The sequence below is a fragment of the Dama dama genome, chromosome 4 (genome assembly GCF_033118175.1).
Source record: "Dama dama isolate Ldn47 chromosome 4, ASM3311817v1, whole genome shotgun sequence".
Lineage (NCBI taxonomy): Eukaryota > Metazoa > Chordata > Mammalia > Artiodactyla > Cervidae > Dama > Dama dama.
Window position 1 is genome coordinate 57412697 of NC_083684.1, and position 15998 is coordinate 57428694.

At 54.0% G+C, this 15998-nt stretch overlaps 2 protein-coding genes across 2 annotated transcripts; one reads left to right on the forward strand and one right to left on the reverse strand.

Moving 5' to 3' along the window:
- The first annotated feature begins 706 nt into the window (after positions 1-706).
- On the forward strand, positions 707-4639 carry LOC133051383 (phospholipase A2 inhibitor and Ly6/PLAUR domain-containing protein-like). Its single transcript, XM_061135832.1, has 5 exons — positions 707-776; positions 2088-2204; positions 3589-3741; positions 4131-4274; positions 4469-4639. The coding sequence occupies exons 1-5, from the start codon at positions 707-709 to the stop codon at positions 4612-4614; spliced, it is 630 nt and encodes a 209-aa protein (XP_060991815.1). The 3' UTR covers positions 4615-4639.
- Positions 4640-8053: 3414 nt separating this feature from the next.
- IRGQ (immunity related GTPase Q) lies at positions 8054-15832 on the reverse strand. The gene is made up of 3 exons (XM_061139480.1): positions 15598-15832; positions 14762-15293; positions 8054-13332 (listed from the first exon to the last, which is right to left on the reverse strand). The coding sequence occupies exons 2-3, from the start codon at positions 15289-15291 to the stop codon at positions 12000-12002; spliced, it is 1863 nt and encodes a 620-aa protein (XP_060995463.1). The 5' UTR covers positions 15292-15293; positions 15598-15832; the 3' UTR covers positions 8054-11999.
- Between the last annotated feature and the right edge of the window lie 166 nt (positions 15833-15998).

Consider the following 15998-nt stretch of genomic DNA (forward strand, 5'->3'; position numbering starts at 1 on the left):
ATGCCTGAGGCAGAGAGAGAGTGTAAAGGACCTCAGTAAAACACAAAATATGTGCCCAAACTAGACACACGCCCAGCCTTGAGTGCTTCCAACCTTGCCTCAGTTTTCCAATGGGACCTGTGGGCATCTCTCTCCTACCATGCCCATTCCTGCCTGATGACAAGCCCCCTCTGTTCAGTCCCCGAGAAACCCAGAAGTGCATCTTGGGGTGGGGTCGGAGCTGGAAGACAGACCAAACACAGAAAAGGGAGTAAGAACCAAGCATGCCCCCGCAGAACAAGCCTGGACTTGCTGGGTGCTCCCAGGTAGGGTCTCACCCACGCTAGGCACCTCCTTGGGAAGAGAGACAAGGGAGAGGGTATCTGAGTCTTAGCAGCTGCTCTACCCTACAGGAAACAAAATGACCTGATTCTGATCTTGGGCTTCATGTCAGAAAAAATGAGGGTGAGGGCGGGGGCGGTGGGATCTGATGGAGGAGAGGGTTGGAAGCCGAGACTCCTGGGGGAGGGGTTGGTTTCAAGATGCCCATGTTCTTTTCGGATTCGGATTCTGCCTCCCTCACGCAGAGCTGCAGAGACCTACCCCCAGGTCTTACATCATTTCTTAGCCTGGGGATAAGGTTAAGGTAGGTCCAGACTTGCCCCTTCTCAGCTTCCTATAAGAACAGCTGGGGACTTGGAACTGCAGGGTCACTCATCCATCCATCATGAAGCCTTCCATGAAACCTGAGACCTTCCTGCTGGCCTCCATGCTGCTCTGCACCCTCCTGGGTCTGGGTAAGTGACTAGGGCTCTGGACTCCTGGGACCCTCAAAACAAGGAGTATGAGAGAACATTCTGCCATGTCCTCAAGAGAGAAGGGAAAGAGGAAGTGTCCTGGGAATTGGAATTCATGGAGAAGGCAGAGGGTAAAGGAGAAAAAGCCTGGGTCCCCAAGGGAGGAAGAGCTAAAAAACGTGTGGGTTTAAATCTCTGAGAAAGGAGGGGTTTGGATGGGCTGTGTTCCCTGTATCCCAGGCAGTGTCTCCAAATAAGACACCTGAATTCTAGAAAATCAGATGAGACTATGATTAGTATGATTACTATTTTTCATTAATATGAAAAAATATGAGGCGAAGGCAAGAGATTTCCTTTCTCCCAGGACTCTAAGCAGTTCAGGTCCCCAGTGTCCTTGTCCCTCAGATGTAGGAGTTCAGGCTACTCCACCTTCCCCAGGACCCAGTTTCCTTGTGTCTGGTCCCCCAGTTGCCTCCTCTCTCAGGACCAAGGAGTCCATGCACTTACCCTCTTGGTCCTTGATCTTCCTTCTTGGCCTGGGATGCAGATCCCAGCCTCAGGTACCCCTGCCTGAGTGCCCACTATCTATCAGACTTAAGTGTGGTACCCACAAGTAAGAGGGTCCCACTTCCAAGAATCAGCTGGACCTCAAGGTTCACAAAAGTCCATGAAGGACTTCCCCAGTGGTCCAGTGGCTGAGAATCTGCCTGCCAAATCGGGGTATGAGGGTTCGATCCTTGGTCCGGGACAATTCCACATGCCTTGGGCAAACTAAGCCCTTGCGCCACATCTACTGAGCCCCTGCTCTAGAGGCTGTGCTCTGCAACAGGAGGAGGCACCATGAATGAGAAGCCCAAGCACCGCAGCGAGAGAGTAGACCATACTCACTGCAACCAGAGAAAAACCCCGGAAAGCAAGGAAGATTCAACATAGCCAAAAAATAGAAAAAACAAGAAAAGAAGATAAAAAAGTTTTTAAAAATCTCAATGGAAACCTTCAGCAGGACCCTTCACTGTCCTCAAGCTTTCTCAGAACACCCTAGTGTCCAAAGGCTCCAGCCTTGTAATTAGGTAAACTTGCTCGCTGGTGGGGTTGCTGTTTACGCCTGGAAGCAGCTTTGCTGGCAGCACCCCGGTGTCCCTGCAGGAGCTTCGGAAAATTCTCTGTTCAGCAGCCAATGTCCCACCCTCAATAACTAGGGAGACATGCGTACCTCTTCCTTCAGACCCCCCACCCCATGCCCCTCTGGACTCGGAAGTCGTGACCCACAGACCACACCAGCTTTGACTAGAGCCCTGCTCTCTTCTGCAGGGTACCCACTAGACTGCTGGGTGTGTATAAGTCCCGGTCCTTTTTGCCAGGGAACAATGCAAGCTTGCGCCCCCGAAGAGGACACCTGTATGGCCGCCATATATGAGACCCACAGAGGTAAGAGGGCAGGGGATAGCATCAGATCCTGGGGAGGTGGGGAGTGCCTTCAGGGTATCAGGTACCACCAGGTGCTGGGAGGGACATTTGAGTGATGAGGGGACAGGAAAGAGGGAAAGACGATCTCAAGGTGGGTGGAGGAAAGAGAATCGGGTGGAATGACAGAAACCACTGTTGCCAAATATTTCTGAAAATGAGAGTCTAAAGAGAGGATGGGGGAGGGGCAGATTTAGGGACTTTCTTAGGCAAGAGGGGATTAGGAAAGGAAAGGACATGGTGGGGGGTGGGGGAAGACGGAAATCCAGCGGGGGGCATCTAATATGCAAAAGGTGTAGGGGTGGGTGTAGAGAAGACTGGGGTGAGTTGCAAGGAAAGTGATCAGGTTGACTGTCTGGGGGCACCAGGCATCTCCTAGGGATACGGGCTGGACCACAGGTTTCCGGACAGGAGAAAGAGGGAGATATTGGGGTTGATTGAGTTGGGTGTGAGCTCAATCGTGTCCGACTCTTTGTGACCCCATGTACTGCAGACCGCCAGGCTCCTCTGTTCATAGGATTTTCCAGGCAGGAATACTGCAGTCACTTGCCATTTCCTCCTCAAGGGATCTTTCCCACCCAGGAATCGATCCAGCATTTCTTGTGTCTCCTGAATTGGCAGTCTGTTTCTTTACCACTGCACTACCTGGGAAGCCTCAATATTGGGATAGAGAGAGATAGATGTAAGGACAGATAATCCCTGGACTCAGTCCATAAGGTTGCAGAATCAGACACCCCTGAGGACCCACAGACCCACGCAGGATGCATGAAGAGCAGAAACCCTAGTGTTGGAAGAGACCACCCTGTGGTGGGGAGGGGGAAGGCCAGGGAGGCTGGAAGAGACCACTTCAGGCAAGACCTGAGAGTAGCCAAGGAGGGCAGCAAGAGATCATCCGTAGGAGGCCTAGGCAGTGACCCTGGAAGAAGGAGATAGGTGTTACAGGGTGGTGGCTGAGGGCTGCATCCTAGGATTTGGTGGATGGAATTCCAGGGGTCAGGATGAGGGCTGAAGGCTGGAAGAGACCATTTCACACAGGCCTGGAGGTAGTCACAGGTGGCCTGGAAAAGACCTCTCCAGGTGTGACCTTTAGAGAATGGTGGTGAGTGACGTGGGGCTGAAGGGACCACTCAGGAGAGACCAACACAGCTGGGGGTGGAGAGAAAAAGGGTTGCTACCTAATAAACTGTTCAGATGATGCCCCAGGCAGATAAGGGGGTCTGACTTTTGGGAGCTGGAAGAGACCTCTCTAGATTACAGTGGACTGGGGAAGCTGTAAGGTAGGGGAGACACCCCGAGGCCAGGGTCCAGCCCAGGGCCCCTGAGCCCTCCCCCTGCCCCCATCCTGCAGTTGGCGATGTTTTAGTGAGCTCCAAGAAGGGGTGCACGACATCCAGCGATTGTGACCCGGGATTCCTCTCCTTCAATGACGGCCCCGAAAGCAACGTAGGGGCTACCACACGCTGCTGCCAGAGCAATGGCTGCAACCAGGACCCGCTGCCCGGTGAGCCCCGGCTGAGCCCCACAGCTGGAGTCCCTCCCTGCCCACCCCTCCTCCGCCAGAGCCAGCTGTGAGCACCTGCTCCTGACCTGCGCGGTAACCGAGGCCAAGCGTCTTCCTTGCGCTGAGCCTTGGTTTCTTCTCCTGTAAACTGCAGTGTCCAGGGACTTCCCTGCTGGCCCACTGACTAAGACTCCATGCGCCCTATGCAGGGGTTTGATTCCAGATCAGGGAACTAGATTCCACAGGCTGCAATTAAGATCCAATGCAGTCAAATAAACTTTTTTTAAAAATATGCAGTGCCGGTTATCGACCGGTGTCCCCGTGTCGGCTGTGAGGTTGGGAAAGGGATTAATGTCCCCATGCACCTTACCCTCCGCCCTCCTCCCCAGCGTTCAGGAGAAATCTGACAGAGAATGGCCTTCGGTGTCCTTCCTGCTTCGCCTTCCTCAAGGAAACATGCACCCCGACTCAGGAAGCGCTCTGCGTTGGCGAGGAAACCCGCTGTGTCACCATGACTGGCCTCATGCACCCTGGTGAGGGGAACCTGGATTTCGGGAGGAGGGCACAGGGTTCCCAGAGGGTCCCAGAACTGGAGCCTCATTCTACCAGATTCTAAGGGAGAGAGTGGCTCCAGAGAAATGGAGGAAGGTGGCTGGGGCATGACCCCTGGATTGGGAGTGGGGAGGCATTGGAGATCCTGACTCTAGTCTGAAATCCCCTCCCACAGGCATCAGATTTGCTGCCCGGGGCTGTGGTACGGAGGCCGCCTGCCACACCAAGCCTGGGGCCCTGGTGCCCTCAGGCTCTCGTTTGTTGACCATCAAGAAGACCAGCTGTCGTCCAAGCTCCCAGGCTTCTGGCAAGGCTGAGTGAAGAACTGAGGCCCATGTGGTGTTTGGTCTCCATTCTTTCTCAGCTACAGCTTCCCACGTGTCTATAAATTAAATGAATTAACAGAACAAGCCTGAGTCTTTGTGATGTGATGCATTTCAGGGAAATGGGTTGCAAAAAGCAGGGGTCTCAACCCTGTCGAACCCCCTCTTTGGAATGAGGAGAGGGAAGATGCTACCTTTTATTAAGGGATTACTTCCTGCTGGGTCCTTGTGCTAAGTGTTTTCCATGAGAGCGCTCATTTCATAATCACAACTCTGTGAGGTTGAAAGTATTGTCCCCATTTTACAGAGGAACAAACTGAGGCACAGATTGTGGTGTAACTTGCCTTTGGTCAAACAGTTGGGAGGGTCAGACTCCAGAGTGCATGATCGCCTCTCCTGGTTAACCTCTTTTTGCCTCAGTTTCATGTTTGTAAGCTGTGAATATTAATATTTATAACCTCACAGAGCTATTTGAAGGGTCGAATGAAAGAAACCTAAAAAAGGACTTAGTGCAGTGCCTACCATCTTAAAGGGGGCTCCCCTGGTTGCTCAGATGGGAAAGAATCTCCCTAACAATGCAGGAGAGGCAGGTTCGATCCCTGGGTCGGGATGATCCCCTGGAGGAGGGCATGGCAACCCCAGCATGGAGAACCCCATGGACAGAGAAGCCTGGCAGGCTACGGTCCGTGGGGTCACAAAGAGTCGGACACGAATAAGTGACTGAACACATGCACTAGCACCTTTAAGACAGTGTTGGTTCCGGAGACATCGTGTCTGGCCAAATAGCTACAGTCCTAATAGCTGCCACTTACTGAGCAGGCATTAGCTGGCAGGTGCTAGACCTTGGCATCTATCAGGATAGACTGAATTATGCTAAGGTAACAAACAAGTCCCTAAACTCAGTGGTTTAAAACAACAATGTTGTATTACCAACAAAGGTCTATAAAGTCAAAGCTATGGTTTTTCCAGTAGCCATGCTGGATGTGAGAGTCGGACCATAAAGAATGCTGAGTGCCGAAGAACTGATGCTTTTGGAGTGTGGTATTGGAAAAAACTCTTCAGAGTCTCTTGACTGTAAGGAGATCAGACCGGTCAATCCTAAAGGTAATCAACCCTGAATATTCATCGGAAGGACTGATGCTGAAGTTCCAATATACTGGTCACCTGATGCGAAGAACTGACTCACTAGAAGAGACCCTGATGCTGGGAAAGATTGAAGGCATGATGAGAAAGGGACGACAGTGGATGAGATGGTTTGATGGCATCAATGACTCAACGGACATGAGTTGAGCAAGCTCCTGGAGATGGTGAAGGACAGGGATGTCTGGAGTGCTGCAGTCCATGATGATGCAAAGAGTCGGACACAGCTGAGTGACTGAACAAGAACATTAGTCAATTAACGCTGTAATAATGTTGTATAACAAACCATCCCCAAACTGAGACTTGTAACAACAAGCATTCTGCTTCCTATGGTTTGTAGGTATCTGGGGCGGCTCTGTTTCAGGTTATGAACTGGTGGGTTTTGCTCCAGTTTGGGAGGGTGATTCTAGTTCTCCTCCTTGGGGTTTCAGTCTTCTGGGATGTGTGGCTCCCTGGCTAATGTCCTTCTCATGGCAGATGACAGGGGCACAAAACCCAAGTGCACCAAAGGTCCCTGAGGAGGTTGGGGATGTTAACATTCCATGGAGTAAAGTAAATCATATGGTTTAAAGCCAACCTCAGTAGAGTAGGGAAGGATGCTCCCCCTTCCATGGCCCTAGTGAACCCTGGGGGGAAGGGCGGAAGAAGAGCAGTCTGGCCCCCTTTGTCCCCACCCCCACCTCTGCCAGACAAGTTTCATAACCAACATGATCTCTTAGGGTCGTGAAATGAAAATGATCCACTTTATCGTCACAGCCACTCCTTGTGATAGGCACTATTATTCTCAACCCTGTTTTCAGAAGAATCTGAGGTTCAGAGAAGGAACATCACATTGGCGACCATGCAGCTAAAAAGTGACAGAGCTTAAGATTTTAATCACTGGGTCCTGTTGAAAGGGAGAAAGAGACCACATCCCGGAGAGAGGGGACACGCCTGTATCAGTTATCCATCCTTTGCTACATAACAAGCCCCTCCAAACCTCAGTTGCTTAGAATAATTGTCTATATAAACATAGTTATATAGTTTATTTACTTGGTTGTATTGGGTCTTAGTTGCAGCTCACAAGGCCTCTGTCGACTCTTGCGGGATCTTTTTTTTTTTTTGGCAGATCTTCATTGCGGAGCATGGACTCTGTAGCTGCAGCTCACAGGCTCAGCTGCTCTGCGCCATGTGGGATCTTAGTTCCCCTACTAGGGATTGAACTTGAATTCCCTCCATTGCAAGGCAGATTCTTTTTCTTTTTAAAAGAAAACTTATTTATTTGGTTATTTATGTAAATTTATTTACTTTTTAAAGAAAATTTATTTGTTTGGCTGTACCAGGTCTTAGTTTTGGCATGTGGGATCTTTAGTGATGGTATTTGAGACCTATAGCTGCAGCATGTGAACCCTTAGTTGTGGTATGTGGGATCCAGTTCCCTGACCAGGGATCAAATCTGGGACCCCTGCGTTGGCAGCACAGTCATGCAGGATCCCTTTTGCGGCACACGGACACTCTAGTTGCAGCTCCCAGGCTCAGATGATGGGCGGCATCTGGGATCTTTGTTACCCGCCAAGGATTGAACTTCAATCCTCTGCATTGCAAGGCAGATTCTTAACCACTGGACCACCAGGGAAGCCTCTAGAATAATTGTCTTGTATTTACCTCATTCCATGGGTTGGCAATTTGGTCTAGGGTCAGCTGGAGGATGGTTCAGCTGCCGGACAGCTAGGCCACTCCCTTTCAGAGGGCTGACACTAGTTGGGGTGTCCTGGCTGACGGGGCCACATGTATCTAATCACCCTGCAGGTTAGCCTGGACTTCCACATGTGGTCACGGTGGCAGGGGTCCCCAGGGCAGAGAGAGATCACCCCAATCCATGAGCACTTGTCAAGCTTCCGCTTGCATCCCATTTCCTGTTAGTCCAGTAGTCAAGCAGATCCGAAGACCAGGTCTAAAGTCAGGATGAGAAGGGTCTATCCAAGGCCATGGCTGCAGGAATGCTGAACAGACTGGGGGCATTAATGGGCCATGATAGTTCTAGAGCTAAGAAGTTTACTATCACAGCCCCCAAGGTTAAACAATTACTAGTCCACCTGACCTCCTGCAGGGCGGCAAAACTCTTAAAGTCACTGGACTGCAGCCCAGGGAATTCTATCCTGCACACCCCACCACCATCCCTCCTCTCCAGGGACCCAGGAGGCCTCACCCTTGGACCTCTCCTCCATCAGACACAGGAGTCTAGGCTTCCAGTTGATAGTCAGAATCCCAGGCATCTTCCCCCTCCTTTTAAACCCGCAACAAACACACACACAATGGAATTTCTATTTTTTTATTCACTCTTCCAAAAAGCACAAGTCAACCCACCCTTGAGTCTCCTGGCTTCATGGTTCCTCATCACAATGCACACAAGCCTATCATTATCCAAACAAGTAGGAAATTCATCTAAGTTGATGAGGCTCTGTTCCTCCTCTGCTTCTGGTGATGGCAACACCCAGATTCATCATAGGTTTCCTAGAATTCCTGCCTTCAAGGGCCTTCCAGCCTCAGGTACCACGTAGACTCGCCCTGAAGGCAGCCAGTTGTCCCTTCACAAGTGAGTCTTCAGTCTTTTCTGTTTGGATGCTCCCAGAGACAGATGCCTCGCTAGCAGCTTACTGCTTCCAGAGCCTAAAGTTCAATCCCTTTAAAAGTCATGATTTAAAAGGCAACCACTCCAAGAGTCATGACACCCAAGGGTGCCGAAATACAACTACTTAAAACACAATTAGCACACTCCACGAGGGACAGTAACACAAGAAAACAAAACCAGGTCTTGCTTTCTCAGAGTTGATCTCAGGCAGCAGTCCCCTTGGCGGGAGGGCAGAGCATACTGTAGAGATGTCAGACAGGGCCAAGTCAGAGATGGTGTCAGAGAGGAGGGCACCCTGAGCAAAGGCACAGGGATGAGACTAATGTTTGAGGGCTCCCAGGAGGGGCTGCAAGTCTATTACTGTACACAAGAGAGAACCTGGTACAAACGTGTCTACATGGAATGCTCAGGACAAGCCTGCGGGTAGATTCCACTTGTTGACTCACTTGCAAAAGGCCAGTCAAAGGGCTGTCTGACCCTAGGGCAATGCAGACAGAATCCCTGGTGATTCTAAGGTTGTTTTTTTTTTCAATGCTGTGTCTATTCACCATGTTTGGCTGGTGCAACTGGGGAAGAGTTTACCTGAAACTTACTTCTGATTAATTTAGAAAATGCTTGTCATCTCCATTACTGGAAAACTATTCAGCATCATTGGGACAGCGTGGGTATAGGAAGAGACTTCTCCAAATGTGAGTTTCATGAAATCTAGAGGTTGAGTATTTCTGATGAAAATTCATTATCTGAATTGAGATATGCTACAGAAATATACACCAGATTTCAAAGACGTAGCATAAAAAAGTACTTTCCTATATTGATTACATGTTGAAATACTATTTTGGATATACTGACGTGAGACATTAGAATTGGTATCATCTGTATCTGTTCCCTTTTTGTTTTTCAATGTGGCTACTAGAATATTTGAAGCTACCTGTATGGCTCATGAAGCCCTGTGTGGCTCAGGGGCCAAGAACCTACCTGCCAATGCATGAGACGCAGGTTCAACGCCTGGGTCGGGAAGATCCCCTGGAGAAGGAAACAGCAACCCACTCCAGTATTCTTGTCTGGAAAATTCCATAACAGTGGGGCCTGGTTGGCCACAGTCCATGGGGTTGCAGAGTCAGACACAACTGAGTGACAAAACATGTGGCTGATTTTCTGTTTCTACTGGGCTAGCTGCTCTGTGCATTCCTGTTTCTGCCCATGGCGGGCAGGCTTGATGCAGAGGCTTGAGCTGCAGTTGAGGTGGGGAGACAGTGTTGTGCTGGGTATCTTAGAGATGGATGAGGAACATTTTCCTAAGGCTGAGAAAGCTTTGAGGACAATGCCTATAGCCATTCAGTATAGTGCGAAGTGCTTTCCCCTATCTGGGCTATCTCAACTTTGATGGGACAAACAGTGCCAGTGGTGGGAATTCTAGTTAGACCTGGGGGTACCACCCCTTAGCTACCTGCCCCTCAGATTGGTTACCCTTGTCTTCAGCTGTCAAAGGAAACAGGGTCTCAAAAGTGTTTATGCTTGTTCTCCAGCCCTTTCGTTTCACAGGTAGGAACACAAGGCACTGGCTCAAGTCACCCAGAGTGACGTGGCAAAGCCGTGCTGGCTTCCCCTGACCTCTGAAGGGCGCTTCCTCTCCTAGGAGATGCTTGTTTCTCCTCCATCTCCCACCTTTTCCCTGTCTCGGAGCAAGAGGCCAATGACCTAAATTCCAGCCCTAGTTCTGCCACTGATTAATGAATTAAATATTTACTAAGCACCTTCTGTATGTCAAGCACTATTCGAGGGGCTGAGAGTGCCGCATGGGGATAACAGCCAATACACAGGTAAATAAATAATTTTCTAAAATCATAATTGCTGCAAGGAAAAGGAAAAAAAAAAAAAAACTCAGTGGAGATGAATAGTAAGGGTGGGATGTGAGCTACTCTGGTTACAATGGTCAGGAAAGGTCCCTCTTGAGGGGACATTTGTGCTGAGATCTGATTGGCAAGTAGATCTGGGAGCAGAGCATTCTGGGCAGAAATAACAGAAACTATAAAGGTCCTGAGGCATGGCCCCAGGTGGCCCACTCAAGCATCAGAAGGAAGATGAGGACGAGAGGGGGCAGGAAATGAAAACAGGCAGGGAGGAAACCTGCTGTGTGCTGTTGGGCCTAGAGCCTGCCCCCTCTGTGTTTTGCTTTCCCCATTTAACGTAACAGAGGTTCTGCTGGATGGCTGCTCAGCTGCGCACCCCCCCTTCCCCCTGCCATTCTCTCTTTTTGGCATTAAAGAGTTCTGTGACCTGTCGCTTCTCTTCTACTGGTAGCTGGCAGCCTAGAACATCCCAGGCACTGTGGTTTCTGCCTTTGCCTCCCTGCGGCACATTCCCATGGTCTGGAACACCTGTCCGGCTGTCCTGTGGGCCCCTGGCTCACTGTGGCCTTCTCTGTGTCTCTCTTGGGGACACCTGAGGTAGCCAACACAGAAGCGTTTGGATTAGTCCAACAGTACGGCTGCTTTTCCCAAAAGGTGGGTATACAAAATAGCAAGGCCAGAAACAGTTCAGGTTTAATGACAGAAGAAACCAAGACCCAAGAAAGATAGAAACCCCTAAGGGAGAAAGGGACAGAGTCCCCACAGAGCCCCATAATTGCCCAGCACCTAGAAAATGGGGTCAGTCACATCCCCTTCCAGTCAAACTCAGAGGAGGGCAGCCACCAGGATTCAAATCCACTAGGGATTCTGGGGAGTTCCCTCTGAGGGAACCTGCCCTTCCACAGTCAGAAAACCTCATTCCTGGTCTCTGGCTATTCCCCAGCCCAACCATGCCCAGAACACTCTTGCTTCCTCTCCCGTTTTGTGGTGCCATCCTCTCCCACAACAGCTGGGATAGAAATCTGCACCCCCAGGCTTCTGGAGGGGCAAATATTACACCCCTCTACTTCCCAAGAGGGACCACAGGGTCTCCAGCTCTCTCACACAGCACCCGATTCCCTCCTCTACATGGAGACCTTCCACCACCCATGAATTAGAAAGCAAAGACCACAGCTCTCTGGGGAGCCAGGCGTTCTGAGAGTCCAGAGAACCGTCCTTCCCCCACCCCCGGAAACCTACATCTTATACCCTTTGTAGCTCAGAAGCCCAAGGATTCCAGCTCCCTGGGGAACACAGACCCCCCCCTCCTCCATGTCAGAATCCCCCGTGTGAAGGAGACCGCCTTCATCAGCAATCACAGCGTCCACCTCCTCCACAGGGGGACTAGACACCTATTAGATCTAGTTTCTACTCTTGAGAGACCAAGATAGCCCCCTTCCAGGAGTCCAAACCATCAACTCCCTTGAGGAGTTCCGCAGTCTGATGGTCCCCAGAGAAATCAGGAGTCCCGAACCCAGAACTCTATTTCCCTTCAGGACCCAGGAATCCTGGTGAGGAGACGTCACCTACTCCAACCCCTAGTCAGAGCCCTCATTCCCTTCAAGCACTCAGGATTCTGACTGGCCAACCCCTTGCCCCGTGATCTCTCAGGCCCAGACATCCCATGCTAGAGTCTGGACCCCGCGCCCTCTCCCTCTCACCGGGTCTTGAGTCCTCCGCCTGGCAGAGCCAGGCGGGTGGGACCCTGGGCACACCCGGAAGCCCCGGCCCTCAGCCCAGCTCTCACTGCGCGGCCGCCTGCGGCGCCAGCACTGCCTCGGCGTCCGCGCGCATCTCGTCCAGCGCCTGCAGCAGGACGCCGTGCGCCGCGCGGTAGCCCAAGCCCCCGGTGGCCGCCGCGCCGCCCGCCGGCCACAGGAAGGAGAGCGCACCCAGCGCCGCGCCCCCGGCGGTGCCCTCGCCTGCCCACGAGCCCAGCCTCGCCTCCACTTCGGCTCTCGTCACCGGGCCTGGGAAGCGCGTCCGCTGGGCCAGCTCCCCGGGTGCCAGGCCCAGGGCGCGCTCGCGTCGGGCCAGCGCCGCGGGTTCGAGCCCCAGAGCCCGCCGCCATTCCGCTAGCTGACCTCGCAGAAGAGCCACGTCGCACGCCCAGCCCAGCCCTGGGACTGGGGCCGCCGCCGCAGCCAGGCTAGCCAGCAGGGCCGGCCGCCACGCCCCGGCCCGCAGCGCCGCAGCCTTGGTCCGGGCCGCGCGGGGAGACGCAGGCGGCAGCGCTAGCAGCAGCGCCCCCGCCTGGGCTGCGGGGAGCGCGCGCCGCAGCCACTCGCACAGCCCTGGGAGCCCGCCCGGCCGCAGCGGGAACTCGGGCGGCGGCGCCTCCTCCAGCACCTCCCACGTCTCGTCCTCGGGGCTCAGGGCGGCCGCGGGCTCCGAGTCCCCGCCGCCGGATTTCTTCGCGCCGACGCCCACCGGCTGCAAACTCTCCGTGCCTGCTTCCTCTGAACCTTCCCCACTGCCTCCCTTTTGCAATCCGGGGCCGCGTTTCTCCTCACTGCGGGCATTCTCAAACCCCTCTCCGCCCGCGTTCTCTAAGCTCTCGCCGCCAGACTTCTCTGCCTTTTCCTCTTCTTCCAGAGACTCCGGGTCCTCTCCCTCGCCGTCTGTTCGCACGCAGACCAGCGGTGTATCCGGTAGCACCAAAGGCCGGACCTGGGCCCAGTCCTTCTCAGTGGGGGCCCCAGGGGTGACGAGGATGAGAGCGTCGTAGTGGGTGGTCGGGTATGGGGCGACGGTGGTGTCCGCGGAGCCCAGAGGCACGCTCCAGAGCACCACGTTGGGGCGCTCTGGGGCCGGGTAGGGCGTGGGCCCTGCAGGCGCCGCAGCAGGCACTGCACCCGGATCTTCAGGATCTAACCCGAGGAGCACGTCCAACACAAGGCCCACGTCAGCCCTACCGGCCACGGCCAGGTCCAGGCGCGCGCTGCCCAGTCGCTCCAGGCCTGCCCGAACCCACGACAGGGCCGCCTCCAGGCCCCCTGTCTCAAAGGCCTCCCGCACAGCCTCCAACTCTGCAGCGCCCAACACCTCGAAGCCATCCTGAGCTGGTGGAAGGAGCCTGCGGGGACAGGGAGGGATAGGGTCAAGGGCAGAAGAGGGTCTAGAGTCTGGAGAGCTAGTCTAGGGGGTCGGACCAGGCTAAAATGATAAGGTGGAGTTTGAAGCAAGAAAAGGAGGCGCCACATCAACAGCACCTAGGCTAGGCAGTAAAAGTTGAAGTCGCTCAGTTGTGTCCGACTCTTTGTGATCCCGTGGACTGTAGCCTACCAGGCTCCTCGGTCCATGGAATTTTCCAGGCAAGAGTACTGGAGTGGGCTACCATTTCCTTCTCCAGGGGATCTTCTGACCCAGGGATCGAACCCAGGTCTCCCTCATTGCAAGCAGACGCTTTACCTTCTGAGCCACCAGGGAAGCCCAGGAAGGAAAGGTAGGGGCCTAAAGCAAGGGAGGGACGATGGCTGAATTGAAATCTGGCTTTCAACAGAGCTGAAAATGGGGAAACGGCTAAGTCTCCCCCCCCTCCCCAGGTTACACTCTTTGGGAGCTGGGCTTTCCAAGGGACCTGCAGGATTAAGAAAACGCCATGCTGGGCGGGGCAAAACTCACAGAGAGTGAGCCTTGGGGCAAAAGAATCCGGAATGAATTGAGGGATTAAATGAAAATGCTCTAGAAGGGCAAGGTCACCAAGGGAGCTCTTTTTTGAGCAGAGGCAATGGCAGGGGTGTAAAGTCCAATGAGGGGAGAAGCCTCATCTAATAGTTCTTAGCAAGGGCGTGGGGCTAAGGAAAAAAGATGGGTGGTGGGCTTGGAGGAGCAGCTGCCCCTCCCTGAGCCTCTTTCAACCTCTACTAAAGGAGGCCAGGCCGCTTAGGGTGGGGGAGAAAAGACAGGAGATAGCCAGCAGGTGGGCACAGAAAGAAGAGGGAGGGGATTAGAGAAATGAAATGGGGGAGGGCCCCCTAAAGGACAAAGCTCACTGAGGGTGTGGTTCTCTGGAGACTGAGATCCCTTGAGAACCAAGCAGATGGTGAGGGGGAAAGTGAAGACTGGAGAGTGGAGTCTTCGGGTACAAATTTTATGGGGATCACCAGTTTGGATGCAGACAGCAAGCCTTCCTTCACACCTTGGCTTGGGGGCAGCGTTTGGGCTTTAGGTCTGGGCCCCTCCTAGAATTCTGGCGGGGGAGCGGGACTTTTGACTTCAGAATGCTAGCAGGAGCAGGCTGGATGACAGGTCGGGACTTCCAGCTGACCCTTGGATGGGGCCTAGATGACAAAAAAAGCACAGAGCGCTAGCTTGAGGTGGAGCCTCGCGGACCTCACAACCTGCACTGAAGGGCAGGATCTGAAGCAGGGCTTTCAGCAAGTATCTCTTTAAGGTTGGTCCTAAACTCGCTGCGGGCTGACTTCAAAGAGCACCTTAGGGTGGAGGTATAGAGTAAATAAACCTCCAGGCCTCTTCCACCCACCCAGAAGCTCCGCGCTTACCTCTGCAGCGCCTCGGCCTGGCTCCGCAGCGCCGCTCGCAGGCGCTCCAGCTCCTCGCAGCCGTCGGTGCTGAGGCAGTCGGTCCGCGGCACAAAGAGAGCCGCGACGCCCAACCCGGCGCTGTCCAGCAGGGCCGCGGTCTGATCCCGGGCCTGGGCTTCATTCTGTGACTCCTCAGGTCGGAGGTTCCGCACAGCCAGCAGCGGAGTCCCTCGGGCCAGGGCGGCCCGTGCTGCCTCCCCCAGCGCCGGGGCCAAGGGCTCCTCATTGCCCTCGGGGCTTGGCAGCACCAGTACCAGCACGTTGGCCTCCGCCGCCCAGGGTCCCGGCTCTGCGGGTGGGCAGCTCAGCTCGCCCAGGAAAAGGCCTGGGCCTGCAGCTCGCAGGCTGGGGAGCCCGGAATCCGGCCGTCCGTCGGGGATCTCGACGGTCTCCACATCTTTATCGCACAACGCTGCGATCAGCGCAGATTTTCCGGAGCCCGGAGGTCCCAGGAATAAGGCGGTCACATCACCTCGCGGCGGAGGCATAGCTGGGAAGCAAGGAGAGAGGACGACCTGGGTCACGGAGCACCCAATCTTATTCTTTCCTAGCTTCCCTATCCCGGTCTCACATTTCAGCCGATTATTCTGTCCCTTTCTCTCGTTCTCGGGTACCACTCCCAGGCAGCCAGAAATCTGGCCTCTATTCCCCAGGGACCCGGGAGTGCCGTCCGCCCTCCTTCTGGATGGCTTTCCTTTTCCGCTTCAAAAACTCAGAAATTGGCCTCCAGCTCCCAACCCCCTCTGGGATACAGATGTTTTTAACCCCTCACTCCTCCCTTCCAAATCACCAACCGAGCAAACAGCCGGCACAAGGGACGGCGCAGTCGGTAGCAGCTGGTCTGCCGCTGAGAAGCCCCCGCTCTGGGGTCCGGGGACTGAGGCCCAAGAAGCTACAGCGCCGGGATTCGGGGACGTCCAGACGCTTTCCAGAGGTTCTAACCTGACGTCATTCCCTTTAGGAGGGGGTGTGTATTAAGAGCGTGACCTCGGGCAGACTGCCCTGTGCGGCGCCTGCGCAGAACGACCGATGGGCGCTCGCTCGCTCTCAGCGGACGCAGGGCGTAGAACAATGAGAGAGCCAAAGCGCGTGCGCGCCAGGAGCGCCTAACACGCTTGCGCAGTAAGCACAGCTCCGTAAGGCGAGAGTTGCTTTCAACGTCATCATTACGCACCCTAGTGCGGGGAAGGACCCC

Bases quoted from the DNA above. Each gene is read 5' to 3' on its own strand.
- IRGQ (XM_061139480.1), bottom strand. From the start codon at position 15,291: ATGCCTCCGCCGCGAGGTGATGTGACCGCCTTATTCCTGGGACCTCCG. The intron at 13,333-14,761 runs GTAAGCGCGGAG...CTGTCCCCGCAG, and splicing joins CAGGCCGAGGCGCTGCAGAG to GCTCCTTCCACCAGCTCAGG.
- LOC133051383 (XM_061135832.1), top strand. From the start codon at position 707: ATGAAGCCTTCCATGAAACCTGAGACCTTCCTGCTGGCCTCCATGCTG. The intron at 2,205-3,588 runs GTAAGAGGGCAG...CCCATCCTGCAG, and splicing joins CATATATGAGACCCACAGAG to TTGGCGATGTTTTAGTGAGC. The intron at 3,742-4,130 runs GTGAGCCCCGGC...CCTCCTCCCCAG, and splicing joins CAACCAGGACCCGCTGCCCG to CGTTCAGGAGAAATCTGACA.